This window comes from Peromyscus leucopus, chromosome 5 (genome assembly GCF_004664715.2).
Source record: "Peromyscus leucopus breed LL Stock chromosome 5, UCI_PerLeu_2.1, whole genome shotgun sequence".
Taxonomy (NCBI): Eukaryota; Metazoa; Chordata; class Mammalia; order Rodentia; family Cricetidae; genus Peromyscus; species Peromyscus leucopus.
Window position 1 is genome coordinate 139,402,114 of NC_051067.1, and position 21,745 is coordinate 139,423,858.

The 21,745-nt window shown below is 43.6% G+C and overlaps 1 protein-coding gene across 15 annotated transcripts in view; it reads left to right on the forward strand.

The window, feature by feature from the left end:
• The first annotated feature begins 17 nt into the window (after positions 1–17).
• The window catches only part of Cspp1 (centrosome and spindle pole associated protein 1), a 96,551-nt gene continuing 74,823 nt past the window's right edge, over positions 18–21,745 (forward strand). For 12 of the 15 annotated variants that reach the window (XR_003734026.2, XM_028864560.2, XM_028864556.2 and 9 more), the window contains exons 1-3: positions 1,916–2,008; positions 9,695–9,803; positions 12,595–12,694. Coding sequence is in view for 14 of the 15 variants with exons in the window: in XM_028864560.2 (XP_028720393.1) it covers positions 9,705–9,803; positions 12,595–12,694 (199 nt within the window). In the remaining variant the exon portion in view is untranslated. Of the gene's footprint in view, positions 119–1,915; positions 2,009–9,694; positions 9,804–12,594; positions 12,695–21,745 lie in introns of those variants that run through there. The other 3 variants (XM_037206415.1, XM_037206413.1, XM_037206414.1) reach the window with 3 other exon arrangements.

The following is a 21,745-nucleotide window of genomic DNA, read 5'->3' on the forward strand; positions in this document are numbered from 1 at the left end:
ACCACTCGGGGGGCCGGGGATCGGCGGCGGCGCGACGCTGGAGAAGACCCTGAGAGGCCGGCGAGCTAGGAAGAGGTTGGCGGAGGAGACGAGGACATGCCGCCTCGGAAAACCGTAGGTGCGAGTTGCGAGGGGCGGAAAGCGCCGGGGTGGGAATGGTTCAGCCTTCCGCGCCGGAAGAAGGGCTGGTTGACGTGCCCGAAGGGAATCGGCCGTCGCGGTCCGCACTGCGCAGACTCAGCCTCCGCCATAGTGCGTGGGGGTGGAGCCTTGGGCTGGGGACTGTTTTGAGTGCAGATACTTTAAACGAAATAAATTGTTTTGAATGCCAAATGTTTCTAGAAAAACCGGGGTGTAAGCAGCTCTGGAGATTGATTTTGGAGGGGAAGTTAAGCGTGACAATCTCTTTTAAGGCAGTTCTTCGCGGAGTGGAAAACCTCCCATGTTTGGGGTTGGGATTTCGCTTTTGTGTTTTCGCTACTGTTGCGAGGAGGGAAGCGAAACTCCCGCGTTGCCAAGGTTAACTTTTTGACGTGTTTATAAGGTAACATTTATACAAGTGTCAGGAGCTGTGACTGCCTTAGTACTCTTTTTCAAATTTGTCTCCACTGCCGTGAGCGTCTTTTGTTTCAGTGCAGAATTAATCTCAGCTCTTTCTTCCCGCAGTTAAAGTGAAACGTGTTCCAGGCGTCAGTGTTTTCAGGTTTTCTTCCTTCCCATTTCCGTCCCCAAATACTCATTAGATTGTAAGTCAAAGGTGTGTACATTGAATTTGTGTTTGTCTTCTTTAATACTAATAATTTTTTTTTTGCTTAGAAAAATATCGTAACTCTTCGTAACACAGTTCCTACAGACTTCTCCCAGCTTCATCTTCTAGCTTCCCCCACCTAGCTTTTCATTCTATTAGTACTTTTCCCTTGGCTTAGTAATATAATTCGTTGTTAAGCGTTGCTTGAAACGCACTTCCTGACATTTCTGCTTTAGATCACACAGTACTCTTTAAAAATTACCGCTCACTTTAATCCCAGCACTTGGAAGGCAGGCGGATCTCTGTGAGTTCGAGGCCAGCCTGGGCTACAGAGTGAGCTCCAGGACAGGCTCCAAAGCTACATAGAGAAACCCTGTCTGGAAAAACCAAACCAAACCAAAACAAAATTACAGCTTACAGCTAAAAACAAAACCAGAATTGTTAATCTCCCCCACAGCTGTCGGTTTTGGCATTGTCTTCAGAAGTTGGAGAAAATGGCTTTTAACTACCTTATAAAGCCGAGCACGGCTGATCCTGCCCGTAGTCCCAGCAGTTGGGAAGTGGAGGCAGGAGGATGAGTTCAAGGAAAACCCCTCATACATAGCAATTAGAGGTTAGCCTTGGCTACAGGAGACCTGTCTCAAAAAGTCAAGGGGGAGAGGACCAAACAAACCAGGTGGGACGCTGTTCCAGTCTTGTAAATCGGAGGCGGAGGCTGGAAGATCAAGAGTTCGACACCCCCCACCCCGCTCCGAACTACTTGACACCCTGTGTCAAAATAACAAAACCGCAAATAAGATAGCACCTTACAGTATAACTCAGGACACACCGGGGATGTTAGAATACATCAGTATCCTTAGTCCCGTTCCCCTGAGGAGCTAGACATTCAGTGGTAGCAAGAACGTGCACAGAATAACACGTGGGAGTGGTAATGAGAGCCCTGGACAGAGCTGAGCAGACTGCTGTCCCCTCACGGCCGCCCCGTCCCTGACAACCCTGGAGACAGACCCTGCAGTGCCCGGGTGGCCGCGTGACACGGCGCCGTGCGGCCTCCAGGGCTGCAGGGGGCGCCCTCGGCCGCGCGGCCCCGGCCAGCGGCACGCTCGCGGGGGCGGGGCGGCGCCTGGCGGTTGGCGGAGGGCGGGCGGGGGCGGGGCCTGGGGGGCGGAGCCAGGGCGGGCGACCGGTTATCTGGTCGGCGCCTGGGGTCGCCGACGTCGCCTGTGGAGCCGGGCCGGGCTTCCCTCCGCGTCGGTGGGAGTAAGTCCGTGGGCGGTGGGGTGGGGGGCGGCGGGGTGGGGCTCGGGGCCGCCGCGCCGGGGCCGGGGCTCGAGCCTGCCGGGCGGGCCGGGGAGCTTCGTGGCGTCGCGGGGCCGGTGCGGAGGTGCAGGGTACAGGTCGCGGTCGGTCGGTCGGTCGGTCGGGAGGCGCGGGTCGCGAGGCGGGGGCCCGGGCCCGGTCCCCGGTGCGGGTCTCGGCTGCCAGGCCGGGGGCGGTGCCCTGCACACGCGCCGCCGCCGACTCCCGGGTGGCCGCGGCCGCCTGGGTGGTTGGGAGCCGGTTGCCTGACAACGCGTGGACGCTCTCCGAGGCACCCGCTACCCGCGACGCCCCGGGGACAGCTGGCTCCTGGGCCTTCCCGCAGGCAGGCGCGCCGCGGCTGCGCTGAGTGCTCGCACCTCGGGACTGGTTCATGTTTTCACACTTTGCAAGTCAGACTTAATCTTCTTCTCCATATCTCTATGAAATCTGTGTTGTTTTCTAAGTGTGATTGCTTGATGAGGGGCTGTGTGTGTGTGTGTGTGTGTGTGTGTGTGTGCGCGCGCGCGCGTACTCTGTCTCCACAGGCTTCTCGGATTTGACTGTGTGTGTGTGTGTGTGTGTGTGTGTGTGTGTGATGGGGGCCGGAGCGCAGGCCACGACGTGCATGTGGAGGTCAGAGGACAAAACTTTTAGTTAGTCCTCTCTCCTTTCACAGTGTAAGGCTTTATAGAAAGCCAGTTATCCCGAGAAGCTGAATGTTATGTGGAAGATGTCTTCTCATGTTGATAAGCAAAAATGATCCCCTGTCTTTTTTTTTTTTTTGTCTTTTTTTTTGTAAACTTTCTGCTAACATGCTCCCATTCAGAAGATCTTTTGAATCTCCTACCGCAGGATGATCTGGGAAGGGGGCAGATAGGTTTAGATAAGGCAAACATGCAAGGATGCTTCCCCCCAAATGTGGTTTCAGAAAAGCTTGGCTTAACTATTACAGACTTAAGCAGATTCCACACTGTCATTTGGTTGTGAGCCTAACCTTTATTGGCTGAGTCCTCTTGACAGCTCTCCACACCTTTAAACATCCTTCCGAATGTACTGTGATGTGCCTCCTGAGTAGTAGACAGAAGTGTTGGAGCACGTGTAGTAACAATTCCGCATAGCCAAAGCTCCTCCATGCATGCCTGCCGTCACTGTTCCTGGTGTATTTGTAAGAATAAATCCTGCTTTCCTGGATTTATTCACTCCCAAGTTTGTGTCCTGTTCCCCCAAGCAACATAGCATATGCTTTTTAGCAAAATTTGGAGTGATTTGTCAAACTATGGATGTACCTATAGTCAGTTCATGTGACTACCATCTGGTAAGGAGAAAAAGACTGTGAGACCCTTTTGGGTGGATTAAGGGAAACTTCATCTTTCCCTTTGTGTACTACAGCTCGTACACAGGTGCCGCTCTTGCCCCCGGCTATATCTTATTTCTTCCTGTGGGTCTGTCTCTAGTCCTTTTCTCTTGCTGGAGTCATTTTCTGCAGGCTGCGGCCTCCTATACTTTTAATATTTTTTGGGTATGATATTTTTGAGATAGGGTCTCACAGTGTAGCCTACGCTGTTGACACTTCACCCTCCCAAATACTGGGATTCTAAGTATGAGCTGCCATACCAAACAAAATCAGCCCCCACCAGCTGTTGGAGATGGAATCTAGTGTCTCACACCTAGACAGTGATCTCCTAACTAAGCTACAACCCCAGCTCAGTAACAAGTAGACATACATACCAAAACCCAGTGTCAACAACAATAATAATGCTATTTTTTTTGGACAGTGTTTTGCCATATAATATGATCAGGCTATCCTGGAACTCACTATATAGTTAATGAAAGTTCCAGACATATTTAAATTGTTGGTATCTTTACTGAATCCTTTAAAACTATCTCATATTTGCTCCCCAAATCCTAGACTGACTAAACTCATTGTGGCAGGGGATATGATCCCTGGGGATGAACACAAATATTTAGCAGGTGGTCTGATAACATGTCCACTTAGCATAATAACAATAGTATGTTCCCTCCGAGGGCCTGTGACCTTCCTTAGCCATGGCCTTTTGACCAGCTTTACAGTTCTGGTCATGGATTCACTCCTGTGGAACAGGCCTCAGATCTAAGCAGAAGTAATTGATTATCCGTTTATAACAGTCATACTACTAACTGCTGTGGTGGGCACACCATGCCTATCAGGGTCTAGCTGGGTAGGACCATCTGTGGTACCCTGCCCCCAGTGGTCTGCATAACATCTTCTAAGCTAAGTACAAAATGAAGTTTTTTAAAAAAGGAGTTTGGATGGGAGGAACCTTGAATGGGTGGGCTGTGCTGTTCTCAGAAGACATGATTATTAAATGAAAATCTCAGTGCTCAGCATCGTAGCCCTATGAGTTAGTGGTCAGGGAGGTTCTGGAGGTTTTCCAGACAGCACAGGTTATTGTCTTTGTCCTTGGTTGCCAGTCACAACTGGATGGTAACACTCCACTGCTTGCGTTTCAGGGCATAGAAGAACTCGTCTTGAACTGACTAGGAAACATACTCTCTGCTGTCTAGCTTTTATATGACCCATTTCTGTGAAACTTCGGGTTAGACAGAATTATGGAGGTAGATAGGAGATGATTAGTTAGTTTCTGGGTTCGGGGAGGCGTGACGGCAGAGGGGCTGGAAAAACTTGTTGTTATTGACCCTGTGCTTCTTAGTGTGTCTGTCAGGAGACCTAGTGTCTCACAGCAAGGCTTGCCCTTGATGTTGAGCGCAAGCGAGGCAGCATGTGGGGGAAACTCTTAACCTGAAATAAGAGACGGAGCTCCAGAACATCTGCAGGGACCTGCCCTTCTTGATCTCTTCACACTCCGGAGTTTGAGTTAGGTTGTCCACAGGCTCTCCTGCATCATGGTTCTTTTGGTCTTTTTTGTTGTTGCTGTTTTTTTGGGGTGAGGTGGGGGTTGGGGCAAGCCTCACCTTGCCAGCCCTGGCTGGCCTGAAACTGACTGAAGGGCCGGCTGTCTGGTTGAACGAGCAGAGACACACTTGCCTCTGCTCCCCAAGTGCTAGGGTTCAAAGGCTGGCGTGCACTACCAGCTTCCTCATGCTTGCCTTTTCCAGCAGCATCTTGTTGCCATGGTAAGTCTGCCTGGGACGTGTGGTTTGTACTGTTTGAATAAGGCAAATGTTATTGTATGGCTATTTTACGCATGTATGTGCCCTTATTATCTGGGAAATCATTGGGCAAGCTAAGCTAGTCAGGTTTAGGGTATCAAATAAAGGTTATAGTGTTCTTTATTAATATATTAACTATACATAGTACTGTTTTAAATAGGACATTTTTGTAGATATATGTAGTTTTAAAATTTATATTTTGAGCCAAGGTCTCAGCATGCAGCCTTGGCTGTCCTGGAACTTGGTGTATGCCTCTGCCTCCTAGTACTGGGATTGAAGGCACGCGTCACCATGCCCAACAATGTATTTTGGTCACAGTCACTCCCCCATGACCTTCTCTTCGTCCCCCTCTCACTGACCCTATTCCTTTTTTCAAGTAGTTCCCTTTCCACGTTCATGTCTTTTTTTAAATGACCCAGTGAGTTCAGTTAAATTTTCTTACAGGAGCATGAGTAACTTACCAGTGGCTGCATGTTGACGTCTCCCTCTCCCCCAGCAACCACTAGCTGCCTATAGATCCTCATGGCGGAGTGGGACCCCAAGTGCCCTTCCTCTTCCACGACAGAACACTGTCGGGCCAGATCTGGGGCAGATTTTATGAGTTCATGGGTGTGAGGGCCAGTTCATGGCCAGAATACAGTGTTCACAAGACTGCCCCGTTCTCTGGCTCTTAGACTCATTCTACGTCCTCTTCTGTGATGTTCCCTGAGATTTGTTGGGGGTGATGGAGATGTTCCATTCATTACGACTGAGCAGTCAGGTGTTTCATTTTCTCAATACCCTGACTAGTTTTTACAGTAACCATTGCTCGCTGTGAGAAAAGTTTCTCTGCTAAAGCTAACATCAGCGCAAATCTGTGGATGCAAACACACATTTAGAAGGCAATTTGATGGGCACACTAGGTTTAACAGAAGAACAGCCATAGCCTTTCCACTTGTGCCTGTGACGGTTCTAGCCACAGGCTTTTGATCAGATTCACACTGCCATTCTTGAATTCACTCTTGTGGAGGGGGCCTGAGAACCACATAGAGAGCAGTTGTTGTCCCATAATACCATGCCACTATTTATTGTACCAGTGCCCTACAGGTCAGTGTTATAGCATGGAGGGTTTGGTGCTGGAAAGACCATTGAGGTTTTCTCTCTGATACAGTGAAAGCAGCCAACGAGGAGGAAGCTTCCAGCTTAGTTCCATCTGGATTTCTCTGTCCTGTGATCAAAACATGCTGTGTCTTCAGTGATGAAGTCTTACTTCCTTCATTCTTGTGGGCAACCAATAGCTGTGGCAGTAGCCTGGATTGTTTGGGGGTTGAGGGCCTTGGCTGACCAACAACTTAAAGGGAGGTAGCCCACCCCCAGCAAGGGATTTTCATTGAATTTTTAGTTTACTATTCTAATGTTCCTTGTGCTGGATTATTATTTGTTTAATGATTTTGTTTTCTCTCAGATTTTACCTTTTTTTTTGGTTTTTTGAGACAGGGTTTCTCTGTGTAGCTTTGTTCCTTTCCTGGAACTCACTTGGTAGCCCAGGCTGGCCTCGAACTCACAGAGATCCGCCTGCCTCTGCCTCCCGAGTGCTGGGATTAAAGGTATGTGCCCCCACTGCCCGGCTTCAGATTTTACTTTTACTATATCCTCTTTCCCTGTATATTTGTTAACTTCATAGTCTTTGATGACTGATGGGATTTTCTTACCTGCTCCATTTACATGGCAAATACCTCTGGGATTTGTTGACCTTGTCCAGAAACATGCACTACCTGTCACATTGAGGTGATGGAAGCATTGTAAATTGCAATTGTAGTGATAACTGAACAGCCATGATTTCATTACAACTCACTAGTACTGGTGAATAAAGTGGTTGAGTTTTATGGTGTATGAGTTATTTCTCAGTTAAAACTACAGCTTGTGAATTTAAAATAAGAATCTTGTTAATAAAGGAGTTTGAGATTCTGTCTTGATGACAAGCTGATAAGTAAATGTAGGAATTTTGCTTGCAATAGGTTAAGTGTTGACTGGTAAATAAATGTGTAGTCAGTGGTAGAATTAGAGGCATTTTGTAGTCTCTAACTTGGAGATTTAATCAATTAAAAACGTAAGGGGAAGATTTAGATCAAGAATAAGATATTTACTTAGTCTATAAAGAGTTCTATGAAGACTGCTTGTTGTTAACGAGGGAAAAGTAGTAGAGAAATTGACCAGGTGATAAAATGGCCTCACTAGTAAGGGGCAAGTAGTAATCCATGTGTCTCTACCAATGACACCTTGACAAAGACATATCTTGTTAGTAATATTCCTGCTGAGAATGGAAACTCAATTTATTCATAGAGAAATTCAGACAAACTTCAGGTGGGAAATGATCTATTAAAAAAAAAAGGATAATAGGTTTGTATTGAAAAATGTTAAAGCTTGAGGTAGAACAGTGGAATGTGGCAATAGCCTGTGTTGTTTTGGGTGGTGGGCAGTTGAGGGCCTTTGCTGACCTACAACTAATAGGTAGCCCACGCTGGGCAGTGGGATTTTCAATTAATTTTAAAAGTATTTTTCTAATGTTCCTTGTACTTGACTAATAATTTATTTAATGATTTTGTTTTTTCCTCAGATTTTGGTTTTCTTATGTTCAATTTCCCAGTATATTTGTTAACCTTGTAGTGTTTCTTTGAAGATTGATAAGATTTTCTTTTCCTCCCTCCCTCCCTCCCTCCCTCTTTTTTGAGAAAGGGTTTCTCTGTGTAATAGCCCTGCTGTTCTGGAACTCGCTCTGTAGATCAGGCTGTGATGTGCTTTTCTTACTTGCCCCATCTCCTGGGAGGAGAGGTTGACCAGGCTCTGAATTAATACTGGAAGAACTGAAGTGGGGAACCTGCGGATTCAAGGCAGCTGAGAACTTGAGCAGTTTGCATGGGCTCAATTTTATTATTACATCTCCTTGATAACAGAGTTATGAGTTTGCAGTTCAGCAGAGAAGCCCGCTTCACAGGCAGCATGTTCAAGGTTATATAAAGCACATCAATGTTACTTGTTTTAAGAAAAATGTCTTGAGATATGGAACATTATTTGCCCTAATTATTCTCTAGAAATTGAGACAGATAGAAGGCATTCCTATGCTTCTTCTTGCATTCGTTAGCATTTCAAATTCCCTTCTTAAGAAATAGCAACATCAGATATTCTTTTTTTTTAAAATATTTATTTATTTATTTATTATGAATACAGAAGAGGGAGCCAGATCTCATTACAGATGGTTGTAAGCCACCATGTAGGTGCTGGGAATTGAACTCAGGACCTTTGGAAGAGCAGTCAGTGCTCTTAACCTCTGAGCCATCTCTCCAGCCCCAGATGTTCTTATTCTATGTCACAAGTACGTTATATCCTCACATAACTTTCAGTTGAGCCCCAGTAGTCTGAGTTTGAATATTAAGGAGAAAAAAAGGCTGCAAAGACTAATAGTGGTTTATTTGAAAGACGGGATAGAACTGTGGTAGAGTTCTTTGCCTAGCATGTAGTGAAGCCAGATTCAATTTCCAGTACTGGGGAAAAAATCAGTGTATGCTTAGTTGTTAATTATTTGATATTATGTTAAAGTCATTGAAGAAAGTACCCCCCCCCCCTTCTTCACCTGTGTTAGGGATTGAATCCAGAGCTTTATGTGTACTAGGCAGACATTGAGCTGCATACATCTCTGGCTCAAGCTAGTTCTCAAGGAATACATCTTGGAGAGTTGTGTGACAAAGGACAATGTATGTAATTCACTCTGCATAATTTTAGAAAAAGTTCGATTTGTATGTGTATTCAGAGAGTAGCGTTTTGTAGACGAGCAGAGGATTAAGCAAGAAGGGCAAAATCTTAACAGTAAGGGTTGGTAAAAGGGTTGGTAAAACAGTAAGGGTTGGTTAACAAGGTTCTTGGTATTAGCTTAGTAACTCTGAGTTCAAAATTAATTTCCTCCTCTTGGTTTTTTGAAACATGGTTTCTCTGTGTAGCCCTGGCTTTCCTGGGACTCACTATGTAGACCAGGCTGCCCTGGAACCCTGAGATCCACCTGCTTCTGCCTCCGGAGTGCTGGGATTAAAGATATGCCCTGCCGTGGCCCAGCTAAAAATTAATTTCCAATAACAGTTTTTCAGAGAAAAGTGTTTTAAAGATTTGTTTTTTGTCTATTTCCTTTTTGTTTTTTGGTTGTGTGAATATGGATTATGCTAATGACTTGATTTCATTTGTTAAATTTTTAGTTACATAATTGTATAGAATGTTTTTCATTGTGAAGTTTTCATGCCTGGGGATAAACTCCTTTGACTGCATTTCTTTTTCTGTGCTGTAACCTGCATTGTAGGCTTTATGGGAAGGTCGAAGAGACAGACTATTTATGTTCATGCTTGAGTTCGAGGTTCTCAATGTGATTGAGATTCAGTACTAAATGTGGACGAAGACGTTGTCTTAATACTTTAGCTTAAAACACTGCAATATAGTTGTACTCATTGAAGACTTTTCTCTTTTTTTCAGAAACTACAAAATGACAGATAGCTTGGATGAATTTATTGAAGAGCAGAAAGCAAAACTGGCCAGAGACAAAGCAGAACTGGAAAGTGATCCACCTTACATGGAAATGAAGGCAAGATTAGTAATTGTCTGGCAACAGTTTGTTCCATCAACTTGGATGTGGGTGGTACATTTCTTTAATCCCAGCATTTAGGAGGCAGAGGCAGGTGGATTGCTGTGAGTTCAAGGCTAGCCTGATCTATACAACAGGAATTCCAGGCTAGTCAGAGCTGCATAGTGAGACCCTACCTTACAAACAAAGAAACAAACAAACATAGAAATAACCCCCCCTCCGACCCCCCAGCAGTGAAAACAGCAGCCAGGCGCGTTGCACTGACACACCTCGGAGGCCCCGCCAGTGGGACCTCCCGTCTTGTGCTTGATTTGATGAGCACACCCTTGTTCTCATTTGGAGAGCTGACTGGACGGGAATTGGGAGATTCTGAGTTCAGTTTTGGTGCGATTTTATATCTCACAATATTCTCTTTAGTTAGAGTTTTAATATGGTTTACCAAGATGAATAGGAGTCAGAAGGACCAGGAGTTAAGATGTAAAAGCAAGTTCTCAGTTTTTTGTGTGAAAAAGAGTATTTAATGAGTAAATACATTTTTATATAGTATTAGTAAATTTTTTGGAGTAATTTATTTTGTACTATGTAACAAATCTTTTCTGTCCCTCCAGCTAGCACCCAAATAATGACACAGAGGCTTCTTATTAATTATGAGAGCTTGGCCTGTAGCTTAGGTTTGTTCCTAACTAGCTCTTATAACTTAACTTATTTCTATTAATCTACGTTCTATCATGTGGCATTACCTCTCTTCCATCTTGTACCTTCTGTTTCCTCTCCATGTCTCCTGGTGTCCCCTGTGCACCTAGATTCTCCTCCTCTCTCTTTCTCTCCCTGGAAATTCTTCCTATACTTTCTGCCTAGCTATTGGCCATTCAGCTTTTTATTATACCAAATTACGTCTTCACACAGTGTACAAATATCCCACAACAGTACTCTTTGTTTTCTAGAACAAGTATGTTAATAGTTGTTTCTGAAAAGCAGTGCTGGAAAGTTCTCTTAAATTGTTTTTCATTTTGACATGAGTGACGGATTCGTTTAGCTAATACTGAGATTGTGCTAGGAGCCATCTTGGGCTCTGGGAACTGCTCTGACGCAGACGGGGGTCATCCCTCACGGACTCAGTGTGTGGTAACAAGACACCGTCTGTACCATATGTCTGTATAGAATGGCTCGCCCAAGTCATCTCTGCCTTACCTTTTTCCCAGTGTCTCATCTGGGTTAGCATCTGTCCCACACAGAGATAACCAAATTATCATCAGATAATTTTTTTATATATAAATTTTATCTATAAGTTATCTATATAAATTTTATTTATATAGGTTAACATATGAGTGGTAAATATGGATATGGCATAGCCTTAAAAGGTTATATTTCAATGTTCTATTTCTTAATTATAATTTTCTAGGTAGGTGAACTGAGGCATTGGGAAGTTAATGAGATGAGATGCTGGAGTTGGTAGACAGTAAGTGCTCGTTCTTTTAAGCACTGCCTGTGGCTGTCTTCCTTCCAGAGAGTCTGCCGTGTGCAAGGGGTTACATTAGTAGCTGTGTGTAGCATTTCATGTGTATAGCATTTCATTTAGTCATAACATCTTTATCAAGTAGAGGCATTTTGTTTTGTTTTAGAGATGAAGAAAATGAGGCTAAAAGGAGTTAGTTTGTTCAGGTAGACACAGGTGGATTCAGGTTGGTGCCCTCACCCAGTGGCAGGGCACACTCATAGTTATTTGATATACGAGGATGAGTTTGCATGTTTGAGTGTGTTACTTTACAGCTTTATTAAATGACCTTTATGTACTAGTTTAAGTCTCACTGCGTGTTGGGGCCTTGCAGGCTTTCCCTCAGTGTGTCTGGGCCTTTCAATCTTGATCTGTCTTTTGTCTTCAAGGACCCTCCCTGTCGGGAGAGGGAGAGAGGAGAGGGAGAGAGGAGAGGGAGAGAGGAGAGGGAGAGAGGAGAGGGAGAGAGGAGAGGGGGCAGGAGAGGGGGAGAGGGGAGGGAGGGAGAGGGAAAGAGGGAGAGAAGGAGAGGGAGAGAGGGGAGGGAGGGAGGGAGAGGGGAAGAGGGAGAGAAGGAGAGGGAGAGAGGGGACAGAGAGAGGGAGAGAGGAGAGGGAGGGAGGGAGACGAGAGAGGTATATGTTCATGTGGGTATCCACAAGTGCATTTGGAAGGAAGCCTGATGTCCACAGTAGGTGTCTTCCTCTATTACTACCACCTTCTGTTTTTGAGATGGGGACCTCTCACTCAGCCTGGAGTTTATAGAATTAGCTCTGCTGCCTGGCTGATGAACTTCAAGATCTATGTGTCTCTGATTCCCCTGAGTTCAGGTTACAGACACATCTGTTGGGCCTGGCTTTTACTTGGATGTTGGGAATCCAAGCTCTGGTCCTCCAGCTTGCAGAGAGTGCACTTGACTGACTGAACCGTCTCCTCATGCCCACTCTTTGAACATCATGCAGTCTAACTAACTATTATGTTTCTTTTCTGCCCCCCCCCCCCCCCCAGCAGTGTATAAACTCTATAACAGAAGCTTTCCGCTTTACTCTTACATTTCTAGTGTCAGGCACAGTGCCTGGCATTTCATAGAGATTCACTTCTTTGTAAGAGAATGAGTTAGGTACCAGAACAGGTGTTACAGTATGTAAGTAATTTCTGTTACTTTCTCAAACTTTACTTCAATCCCTGTGCTGTGTAATTTTTTTCTAAGTTATTTAGTATGTTGAATAAGTTTTGAGATGAATTGTACATTTTGTGGCATTCCCCTTTGATTTGTAAATATCTTGTCTTTTCCAGGGAAAGGCACCAGAGAAACTCTCTGAAAGCAGCAAAATACTAATCTCTATGGCTAAGGAGAACATACCACCGAACAGCCAGCAGCCCAAGGGATCCTTAGGTATGGTACTGCATTTGTAGAACTGATTTTAAGATTGACTTAGCAGGACATTGTGAAAGAGGTTTGTTTCTCCAGGAAAAAGAGATTTCTTTGGAACTTTACTTTGGAATCTTACATATGGCAATACAGACTGCATATGAAATATAACGTGGAGAACTTTCTGGTGTGATTGATGGAAATAATATTAGAAACTGTGTGACATACTAAAAATTAGTAACAAAATTTAAGAAAGTTTTGAGTGTGTGTTTTTCATGAGAGAGCCGTTTTGGTGATTAAAAATGATAGACTTGCTTCGTTTAGAATTCAGAGGGCCTGGCAAGATGGCTCAGCTGGTCAGGATGCTCGCCACCAAGTCTGAGGACCTGAGTCTCATCCCTAGCACCCACACAGTGGTGTGCATATACGTATACAAATCCATCATTTTAATAAGAGAGAGTCAAGCAAGTATAGAGTATGTGAAACGTTATTCGGGACCATGTTTTGTGTGGATGTGCGTGTGTAGTTGTCACATGGAGACCAGAGGCCATCCTTGGGTGTAATTCCACAGCAGAGATAAAGTAATTGGAGATAGGCTCACCGACCGGGAGCTGAGCTTGCCAGTTGGACTGTGCTTGTTGGCCGCACTGCAGAGCGTGGGTTCCACTTGTTTCCTCCTGATTCCAAGCCTGCACCACACCCAGTTTTCTATGTAGGTGCTAGGGATTGAACTCAGGGCCTCATGGCAAGCTCTTCACCCATTAAGTTCCCCAGCCCAAGGACCATCTTTCTATTGTTGATGACCAGATTGGAACTATAAAATTAATACTACACCCATACTGATTTTTAAAATTATGTCTTAGTATGAAGTATTTGGAAACTTTTTAAAAACTAAATATTAGCATACATGCAGGCAGAACATTGTATGCACAATAAATAAATAAATACATACATAAATAAATAATATAAATAAATACAACTCAAAGTGATTGTCCTAGTATTGGTATCAGATATATAGGTAGCTCAAGTTTGATTCTTACAAAATATTAGCTGATACGCAACTTTGGGGAAATGAGCTATTATATTTTAGTAAATTTTCTTTTTTGTTTTGGTTTTCTAGACAGGGTTTCTCTGTGTAGTTTTGGTGCCTGTCCTGAATCTTGCTCTGTAGACAAGGCTGGCCTCAAACTCACAGAGATCCGCTTGGCTCTGCCTCCCGAGTGCTGGGATTAAAGGTGTGCACCACCACCGCCCGGCTAGTAAATTTTCTTAATCTCTAAACTCATTAGTTTCATTAACTATAAAGTAAGATGGATAATACTCGGGGCTGGAGAGATGGCTCAGTGGTTTGGAGCACTGGCTTGTAGATGACTCAGGCTCAATTCCCAGCACCCATATAGTGGCTTATAGATAGATGCCTGCCTGTAACTCCTACTTCAGGGATCTCATGCCCTCTTCTGACATCCACTGGGACCAGGCACTCAGTGAAAAGACATACATGCAGGCAAAACATTCATAACAATAAAATTAAAGATATAAATATAAAATAAAATAAGTTGGATTATTTTCTTATTTGAAATTTGTATGAATTAAAATTCTAAGGGATAATTAAAAGATTTAATAGATTATTTTAGATACTAAGTCATTAAGTTCAGGCAAAATCACTGAAATTCTGGGGTTACAGTTTGACTTGATTGGCTTGACATGCCTTTGTGATGTGGCATGTTTATTTTTTTTTTTATAGTATGGACAGTGTCTCCCAAGGTTGTTATGAACAGTAATTGAATATGTATGAAAAGATAATTGACATGTAGTTGGGCCACGAATAATAATGTTTCCTGTGTTTTATGTCTTCTGCAAGGGAGTTATTTTCTGTCCCTTATATACAAGTATTATTCTAAAATATAATATGCAGCAGCCTTTGTCTGTTCTTCAATGGGAGTGACTTAAGAGTTCTGACCTTTGCTTCATAACTCCCCAAGTGACTGCATCCACTCACAGGACGTTGTTTTTTCCAAACAGTATAAATCTGATTGGAAAATCTGTACTCAAATCTCAGTTTCTTCTGAATCTTATTTCCACCCCAATTTCTTTTATGAACTTCTTACTTCCTACTGACTGGATGCTTCTGCGTGGCTATCATGGCCTCTCAGGTTTTCTGATGCTTGCCTTCTTAGAGAGCTGCTTCCTCATTCCTGACTCCCCTTTTCCTTTGCTTGTCACATCGGATGATTAGGAGGGGCAGTGGACTGAATAGAACAGAATTCCTACTGTCGAGTTAGTTCATGTTTCTCTAATCCCCCTGATATTCTTGTCTTCAGGTTTCCATTCTCTAGTGCTTTGATGACCTCCTGGTGTTCTTTTTGTGCAGCCCTGTTACGTCTCTGCGTGCTGTTTGGCGTCTTTTCTGGAAACGAGTCTGATATATTACAGTGGCTTCTCCTCCTGTCTAGTTTTGGCTTTCACTGTTGGGTGGGGTGCGCATTTCTGCTGGGGCATGATCTCTGCAGGCTGGCACAGGGCTTGGCACTTACTTGCTTATAAAAGGTATTTTGAATGAATGAGAGAGTGTTCTCATTCTAGAAATAAAGTCAGTTCTCTTGGGAATATGGAGTTTAATTTTCATGGGACCTTTTAAAAATCCTCAACTAAAATAGCTAGATTTGATTTACATTGAATATTACTAAAGAATGCTCTACAACTTTGTCCTGCTTTCGGTTACTGTTGCAATTATAAAATACAGTGACCCAAAGCGCTTGGGGAGGAAAGGGTTAATTTGGCTTACATATCTTGAATCACACAGTCCATTGAGGGAAGTCAAGGCAGGAACTGAAACAGATCAGGAACATGAGGCAGGAGCTGCTGCAGAGGCCATGGAGGGCTGCTGCTTACTGGCTTGTTCCTTTTGGCTTGCTCAGCCTCCTTTCTTGTAGGACTCAGGACCACTAGCCTTGGGGTGGCCCTACCCACAATGGGCTGTGCCCTCCCCATTAATTAAGAAAATGCTCTACAGGCTTGCCTGTAGCCTGATCTTATGGAGGCATTTTTTCCCCCATTGAGGTTCCCTCCTCTCAGATGACTTTAGCTTGAGTCAAAATGACATGAAATCAGCCAGCACAAATTTATCTTGTTTTGTAGTTTCAAACTGGATTACTTGTATCATTAAAACTATGCCAGTGTGGGTTGGGGAGCTGGCTCAGTGGGTAGAGTGCTTGCCATGCAAGTGTGAGGCCCTGGAGTGGGTTTGAAGAACCCAGGTGAAGTTGGCACATCTGTGACGTCAGTGCTCCTAGGGCGAGATAGGAGGCAGAAACAGAATTCTTGGAAGCTTGCTGGCCACTCGCCTGGAATACATATGTAGTGAACAGTAAAGAGAACCTGCCTCAAACGGTGTCTCCCCTGTGTAGGGTGATCTTAAATTCTCATCTAATACAGGTCAATTTGGAAATGATGTATCATCTTAAAGTCTGTGACATCATAGTTAAATACAGTAGTAATAATCAGTAATATATGAACCCCAAATACTCATTTTGTCAGTGAAAGCTTTCGATGGCTTAATGTCTAAATACCAAGTAACACAAAATTTTACGATTTTGCAAATTCATTTCTTTAAGATAATGATGATATACTTCTAAAAAGATTTAAGGTAGATTATAATGTCTTCTGAAACCAAGTACCTAGATTTGGACTAGATAAACTTCAGTGTTTAAGAGGCAAATTTGCCACAAGAGTATCCTACACAAAGGCCTGGAGATGTTGCTCAGTGGTGAGGTGTTTGTCACACGTTTACGAAGACCTGAGTTCCAACCCTAGTAACATTCTCTCTCTCTCTCTCTCTCTCTCTCACACACACACACACACACACACACACGCACACGCACACGCACACGCACACGCACACGCACACGCACACGCACACACACACACACACACACACACACACGCACACGCACGTTCTCTCCTCCATCCACCCCCTTCCTTCTCTTCCTTCCCTGCTTTTCCTCTCATTCCCACTCCCCAAACCAAACAGTAGAGCTTGGCTGGTATGGTGGTATATACCTGCTTGGGAGGCTGAGGCAGGAGATTTGAGAGTTTGAAGCCAGCCCTGACTTTGGACATCAGGATTAAGTCCAGAAGTCCACAGACTACTTTCATTTCTTCCCAGCTGGCCATACTGGGGATGTTCAGCCTTAAGCTGAACGTCTTTTAAAGAATACATTATATTTATTTATTATTTGGGGGTGGCAATCTTCTAGAGGTCAGAGAACAACTTGTGGAAATCACTTCTCTCCTTTGATTGTATGGAATTGAATGGAGGCTGTCAGGCCTGGGATCCATCTCCCTGGCCCCTAAACACATCTTCTTGTTTTTAACTGTATTTATTACTGTGTATGTGTATGAAATGTGGACATGAGAATCTGGGCATCTGTGTGAAGATCAGGGACTGTTTTCAGGAGATGGAATTCTCCCTCTCCATGGGATCCAGGAATTGAAGTTAGGTTATCAGGCTTTCTGGATAAGGGTTTTTCACTTGCTGAACCATCTCACTGGTCCAATAAGTTGTTCTTATTGCTTCTTTAGAGAATTCCCTTTTCAGTTTACTAGCCCGTCTAGAGACTGGATGGGTTGCCCTTTGGCGAGTTTGCGTTTTCACAGTTGTTTCTCTACCCGGGATAGGAATCCTGTGATGTGTCATTGGCAGAGGTCTGTGCCCTTCTCTAGGCTCCCTCTCCACTCCGATTGCTTCCTTTCCTGTGCAGCAGCTTCGTGATTCAGTGTCATCCCATCTGTCACTGGTTGGATTACTTCTGAGTTATTGGGGTAGTCCTGCGCAGGAAATTCTTGCCTATCCTATGTCTTGAAGTGTTTTTGCAATGCTTTCCTTTAGACTTGCAGAGTTTCGGGTCATATAGTAAGGTCTCTGATCCATTTTAAATTGATTTTTGTGCAGGATGAGAGAAATAGATTTGGTTTTATTAGTCTACATGTGGAAATCTGATTTTACCAGCACCAATCGTTAAAGAGGCTGCCCTTTCTCCAGTGTGTGTGTGTGTGTGTGTGTGTGTGTGTGTGTGTGTGTGTGTGTATGTGTGTGTGTGTATGTGTGTGTTTACAGCTTTTGTCAAAATTCAGTAGTTGCAGCTATGTGGATTTATTTCTGGGTCTTCTGTGTTCCATTGGGGTTGTGCTGTGCCCCTATCCCTGTGGTGGGTTTATGTGTGTGCCTGTGCATGCGTACATGTATGCAACTGTTACAATGTATTATTCTTTATCTTTTTTTTATCTCTTTTTGGAAGACAGGCTCTCACTGTATAGCCCACAGTCATGCACTATCACACCTAGCAAATAATCTCACAAAATTTGGTTTTTAAGTTTTATGTGTCTATGGATGCTGTGAGTGCAGATGCCTGTGGAGCTGTGGAGGCCAGAAGATTGGGTCAGTTCCCCTCAAGCTGAAACTATCGGCAGTTGTGAGCTGTTGATGTGGGTGCTGGGAACTAAATTTGGGTCCTCTGGAAGAGCAGCAAGTACTCTTGACTACTGATCCATCTCTCTGTTCCTCTTTATCATATTTTTATTTAGATGGGGACTCTCACTGAATGGAGCTTGCTGATTTGGCTAGTGGCTGGGTAGCAAGACTGGGGGATTCTTCTTTTTTCCTTAAGATTTATTTATTTACTATGTATACAATGTTCGGCCTGCATGTATGCCTGCAGGCCAGAAGAGGGCACCAGATCTCATTATGGATGGTTGTGAGCCACCACGTGGTTGCTGGGAATTGAACTCAGGACTGCTGGAAGAGCAGCCAGTGCTCTTAACCTCTGAACCATCTCTCCAGCCTGGATTCTTCTTTCTCTGTCTTGTTTGAGTTGGTTATCAGTCTTGCTTGTGTTGGGTATCAGGAGCTCACTGCTATGCCCCACCTTTTTTCCCCCTTATTCTGGCAAGGCAGGTGCTTTATTGTTGAGCTATTTCCTCAGCTCCTGGATGTCTGTTTTTGTGCCTGTACCATGGCATTGTATTTTAAAGATTTATGTATTTATTATGCATACAGTGTTCTGTCTGCATGTGTCCTTGTATGCCAGAAGAGGGCACCAGATTTCATTACAGGTGGTTTTGAGCCACCATGTGGTTGCTGGGAATTGAACTCAGGACCTCTCTCTGGAAGAGCAGTCAGTGCTTTTAACCACTAAGCCATCTCTCCAGCCCTGGCATTTTTGTTATTATGGCTCAGTAAAATATTTTTTTTTGGGGTGGGGCAGGGTTTCTCTGTGTATCTTTGGCTCCAGGAACTTGCTCTGTAGACTAGGCTGGCCTTGAACTCACAGAGATCCACCTGCTTCTGCCTCTGGGAATAAAGGTGTGCACCACCACTGCCAGGTTCAGTAATATATTTTAGGATCAGGTTTTATGCTCTTCCAGCATGGCACTTTCCACTAAGGGATTGCTTTAGCTATTCGAGACCTTTTCCTTTCAACATGAATTCTAACGTTTTTTTCTTTCTGTGACAATGTTGTTAGGATCGGTATGGATTGCATTGTATCTGTAGATAGTTTTGGTAATATAGCATTTTCCACAATAGAGTATGAGCTCTCTTTTCATTTTCTTTATTCAGTGTCTTAAAGTTTTATTGTGTTGAAACCTGTTCTTTCTATTTCTAATTTCTTCAGGACTTTTTTTTAATCAAGGGATGTTGAACTTTGTAAAAAAGCCCTTTTTACATTGATTGAGGTGGTTATGTAATTTCCGTTCATAAGTCAACTAATATAATGAATTATACTTATGGATTTGTATATGTTGAACCAATCTGGCATCCTTGAAATGATTGCTTTCTGGTACTATGTTAAGACAACCTGGGGAGGAAAGGGATTTTTAAGTCTACAGCTTATAGTTCACCCTGAAGGCAAGTCAGAGCAGGCACCAGAGGCAGAAACTGAAGCAGAACCCTGAAGGAGTAATATGTCCTGGTGTCATCCTCTTGATAGCTTTTCAGCTTGGTTTCTTAACCCAGGACTGTAGCAGGACTTTCTTTGGACTGCCAGCTCCCAAATAATGACACGGAGACTTAATATTAATTGTGCTTGACCTTAACTTAGGTTTGTTCCCAACTAGCTCTTACAACTTAAATTAACATGTTTATATTAATCTACCTTCAGCCACGTGGCTTGTTACCTCTGTTCAGTACTGTGCATCCCACTTCCTCCATGTCTGACTGGCAAATTCCCCATGTCAAATTCTAGCCCAGAGTTCCTATCTTTGCCCTGAAATCCTGACTATCTTCTCCTGCCTAACTACTGGCCATTCAGCTCTTTATTAAACCAATCAGAAGGTGTCTTGGCAGAGACACATCTTCACAGTGTACAAAAAGATTATCCCATAACACAGGATCACTTTCCAGGGATGGCACCTCCCACAGTGGGCTGGGCCCTTCCCACATCAAACATTAATCAAGTAAATACCCTAGACTTAAAAGCTAGTCTGATGGATACATTTTCTCAATTTAGGTGCCCTCTTCACAGATGACTCCAGCTTATGTCAAGTTGATGAAAAACTAGCCAGCCCAGTCATGGTGTGTATGATCTTATGTGTTCTTGAGTTTAATTTGCAAGAATGTTTGTATCCATGTTCATCAGGGAAATTGATCTATAGTTTTCTTTTGTGTTCTAAAATGGTTTTGGCATCAGGGTGATGTTGCCTTCAAAGAATGAGTTTCATACTGTTCTTCTCTTTCTATTTTATGGGACAATTTGAGGGACACTGGTATCAGCTCGGTTTGGTAGTGGCATTATTTGGTGGTAGACTCTTCTTCGTTGGGAATGTCTTTGATTATTATGGATCTAATTAAGTTGTATCTTGATTTAGGTTTGGCAGGTCATCTGTGTGTTGGAATTTATACACTTTTTACAGATTTTTCAGCATTTTGTGAAAATTCTTTCAAAATACACCCTAGTGACTCTATTTTATTGGAATCCATAATAACCTCTACTTTATCATTTTTAATTTTATTAATTTGATTCTTTTTTTTCCCACTTTCTTTGGGTTAATTTGGTTAGGGATTTGTCAGTTTTATTTTCTTTTAAAGAACCAAGTCTTTTCTTGCTTGGGTTTGTTTGTTTTTTTAGTCATTATTTCACTAATTTACACCAGGATCTTTATTATTTATTGTATCTGTTTTCCAGTTTATATTGTTCCCATTTTTCTAAGACCTTGAGGTATATCAGTTGATCATTTGAGCCAGTGGTGGTGGCACATGACTTTAATCCCAGCCCGGTGGATCTCTGTGAGTTCAAGGTCAGCTGGTCTACAGAGTGAGATCCAGGACACCAAAACTACACAGAGAAACCAAACTCCCCCCCCAAAAATCATTTGAGATCTCTTTTTATTTGAAAAATAATTATTTGTATACGTGTTTGTCTGTGTGGGCATAAATTAACCAGAAAGACGAAAGACTGCAATATCTGTAAAACGTCATGACCTTACTCAGTAGCGTAAAATTCCACTGCTAGGGAAATAGAGGTCATAGTGCTTTACCACAGCACTAAGAAGGTAGGAACAGGATTAAGAGTTCAAGATTGCCTTTGGCTATAGAGAGTTTCAGGCCAGCCTTGACTGCAGGAGACCCAGTCTCTAAATAAAAAAACCAAGTAGAGCATATTGTGCTGCTTAGTTTTTAGTGTTCACTTTCCATAGCCCAGAGTTACTGGGGAGAGGGGACTTCAGCTGAGGAATTGCCTTGATCAGATTTGCCTGTGGCCAGTGTCTGAGGACTTATCTATTGGTGATTGATGTGGGAGGTCGCAGCCCACTGTGGGCAGCGCCATCCCTAGGCAGGTGGGCCTGGGCTATGTAAGAAAACTAGCTGAATACGAGTCAGCGAGCTGTGTTCCTCCATACTTGCTGCTTCAGTTCCTGCTGCAGTTCCCACACTGGCTTCCTTCACTTAGAGAGTGTTACCTGGAAATATAAACTGAAACCATTTCCTCTCCCAAGTTGCTTTTGGTCATGGTGACAAAATATTCTGGCCCAAACAACTTAATTCTAGGATCCAGTTCATAAAATTCCCTCGCATGATTT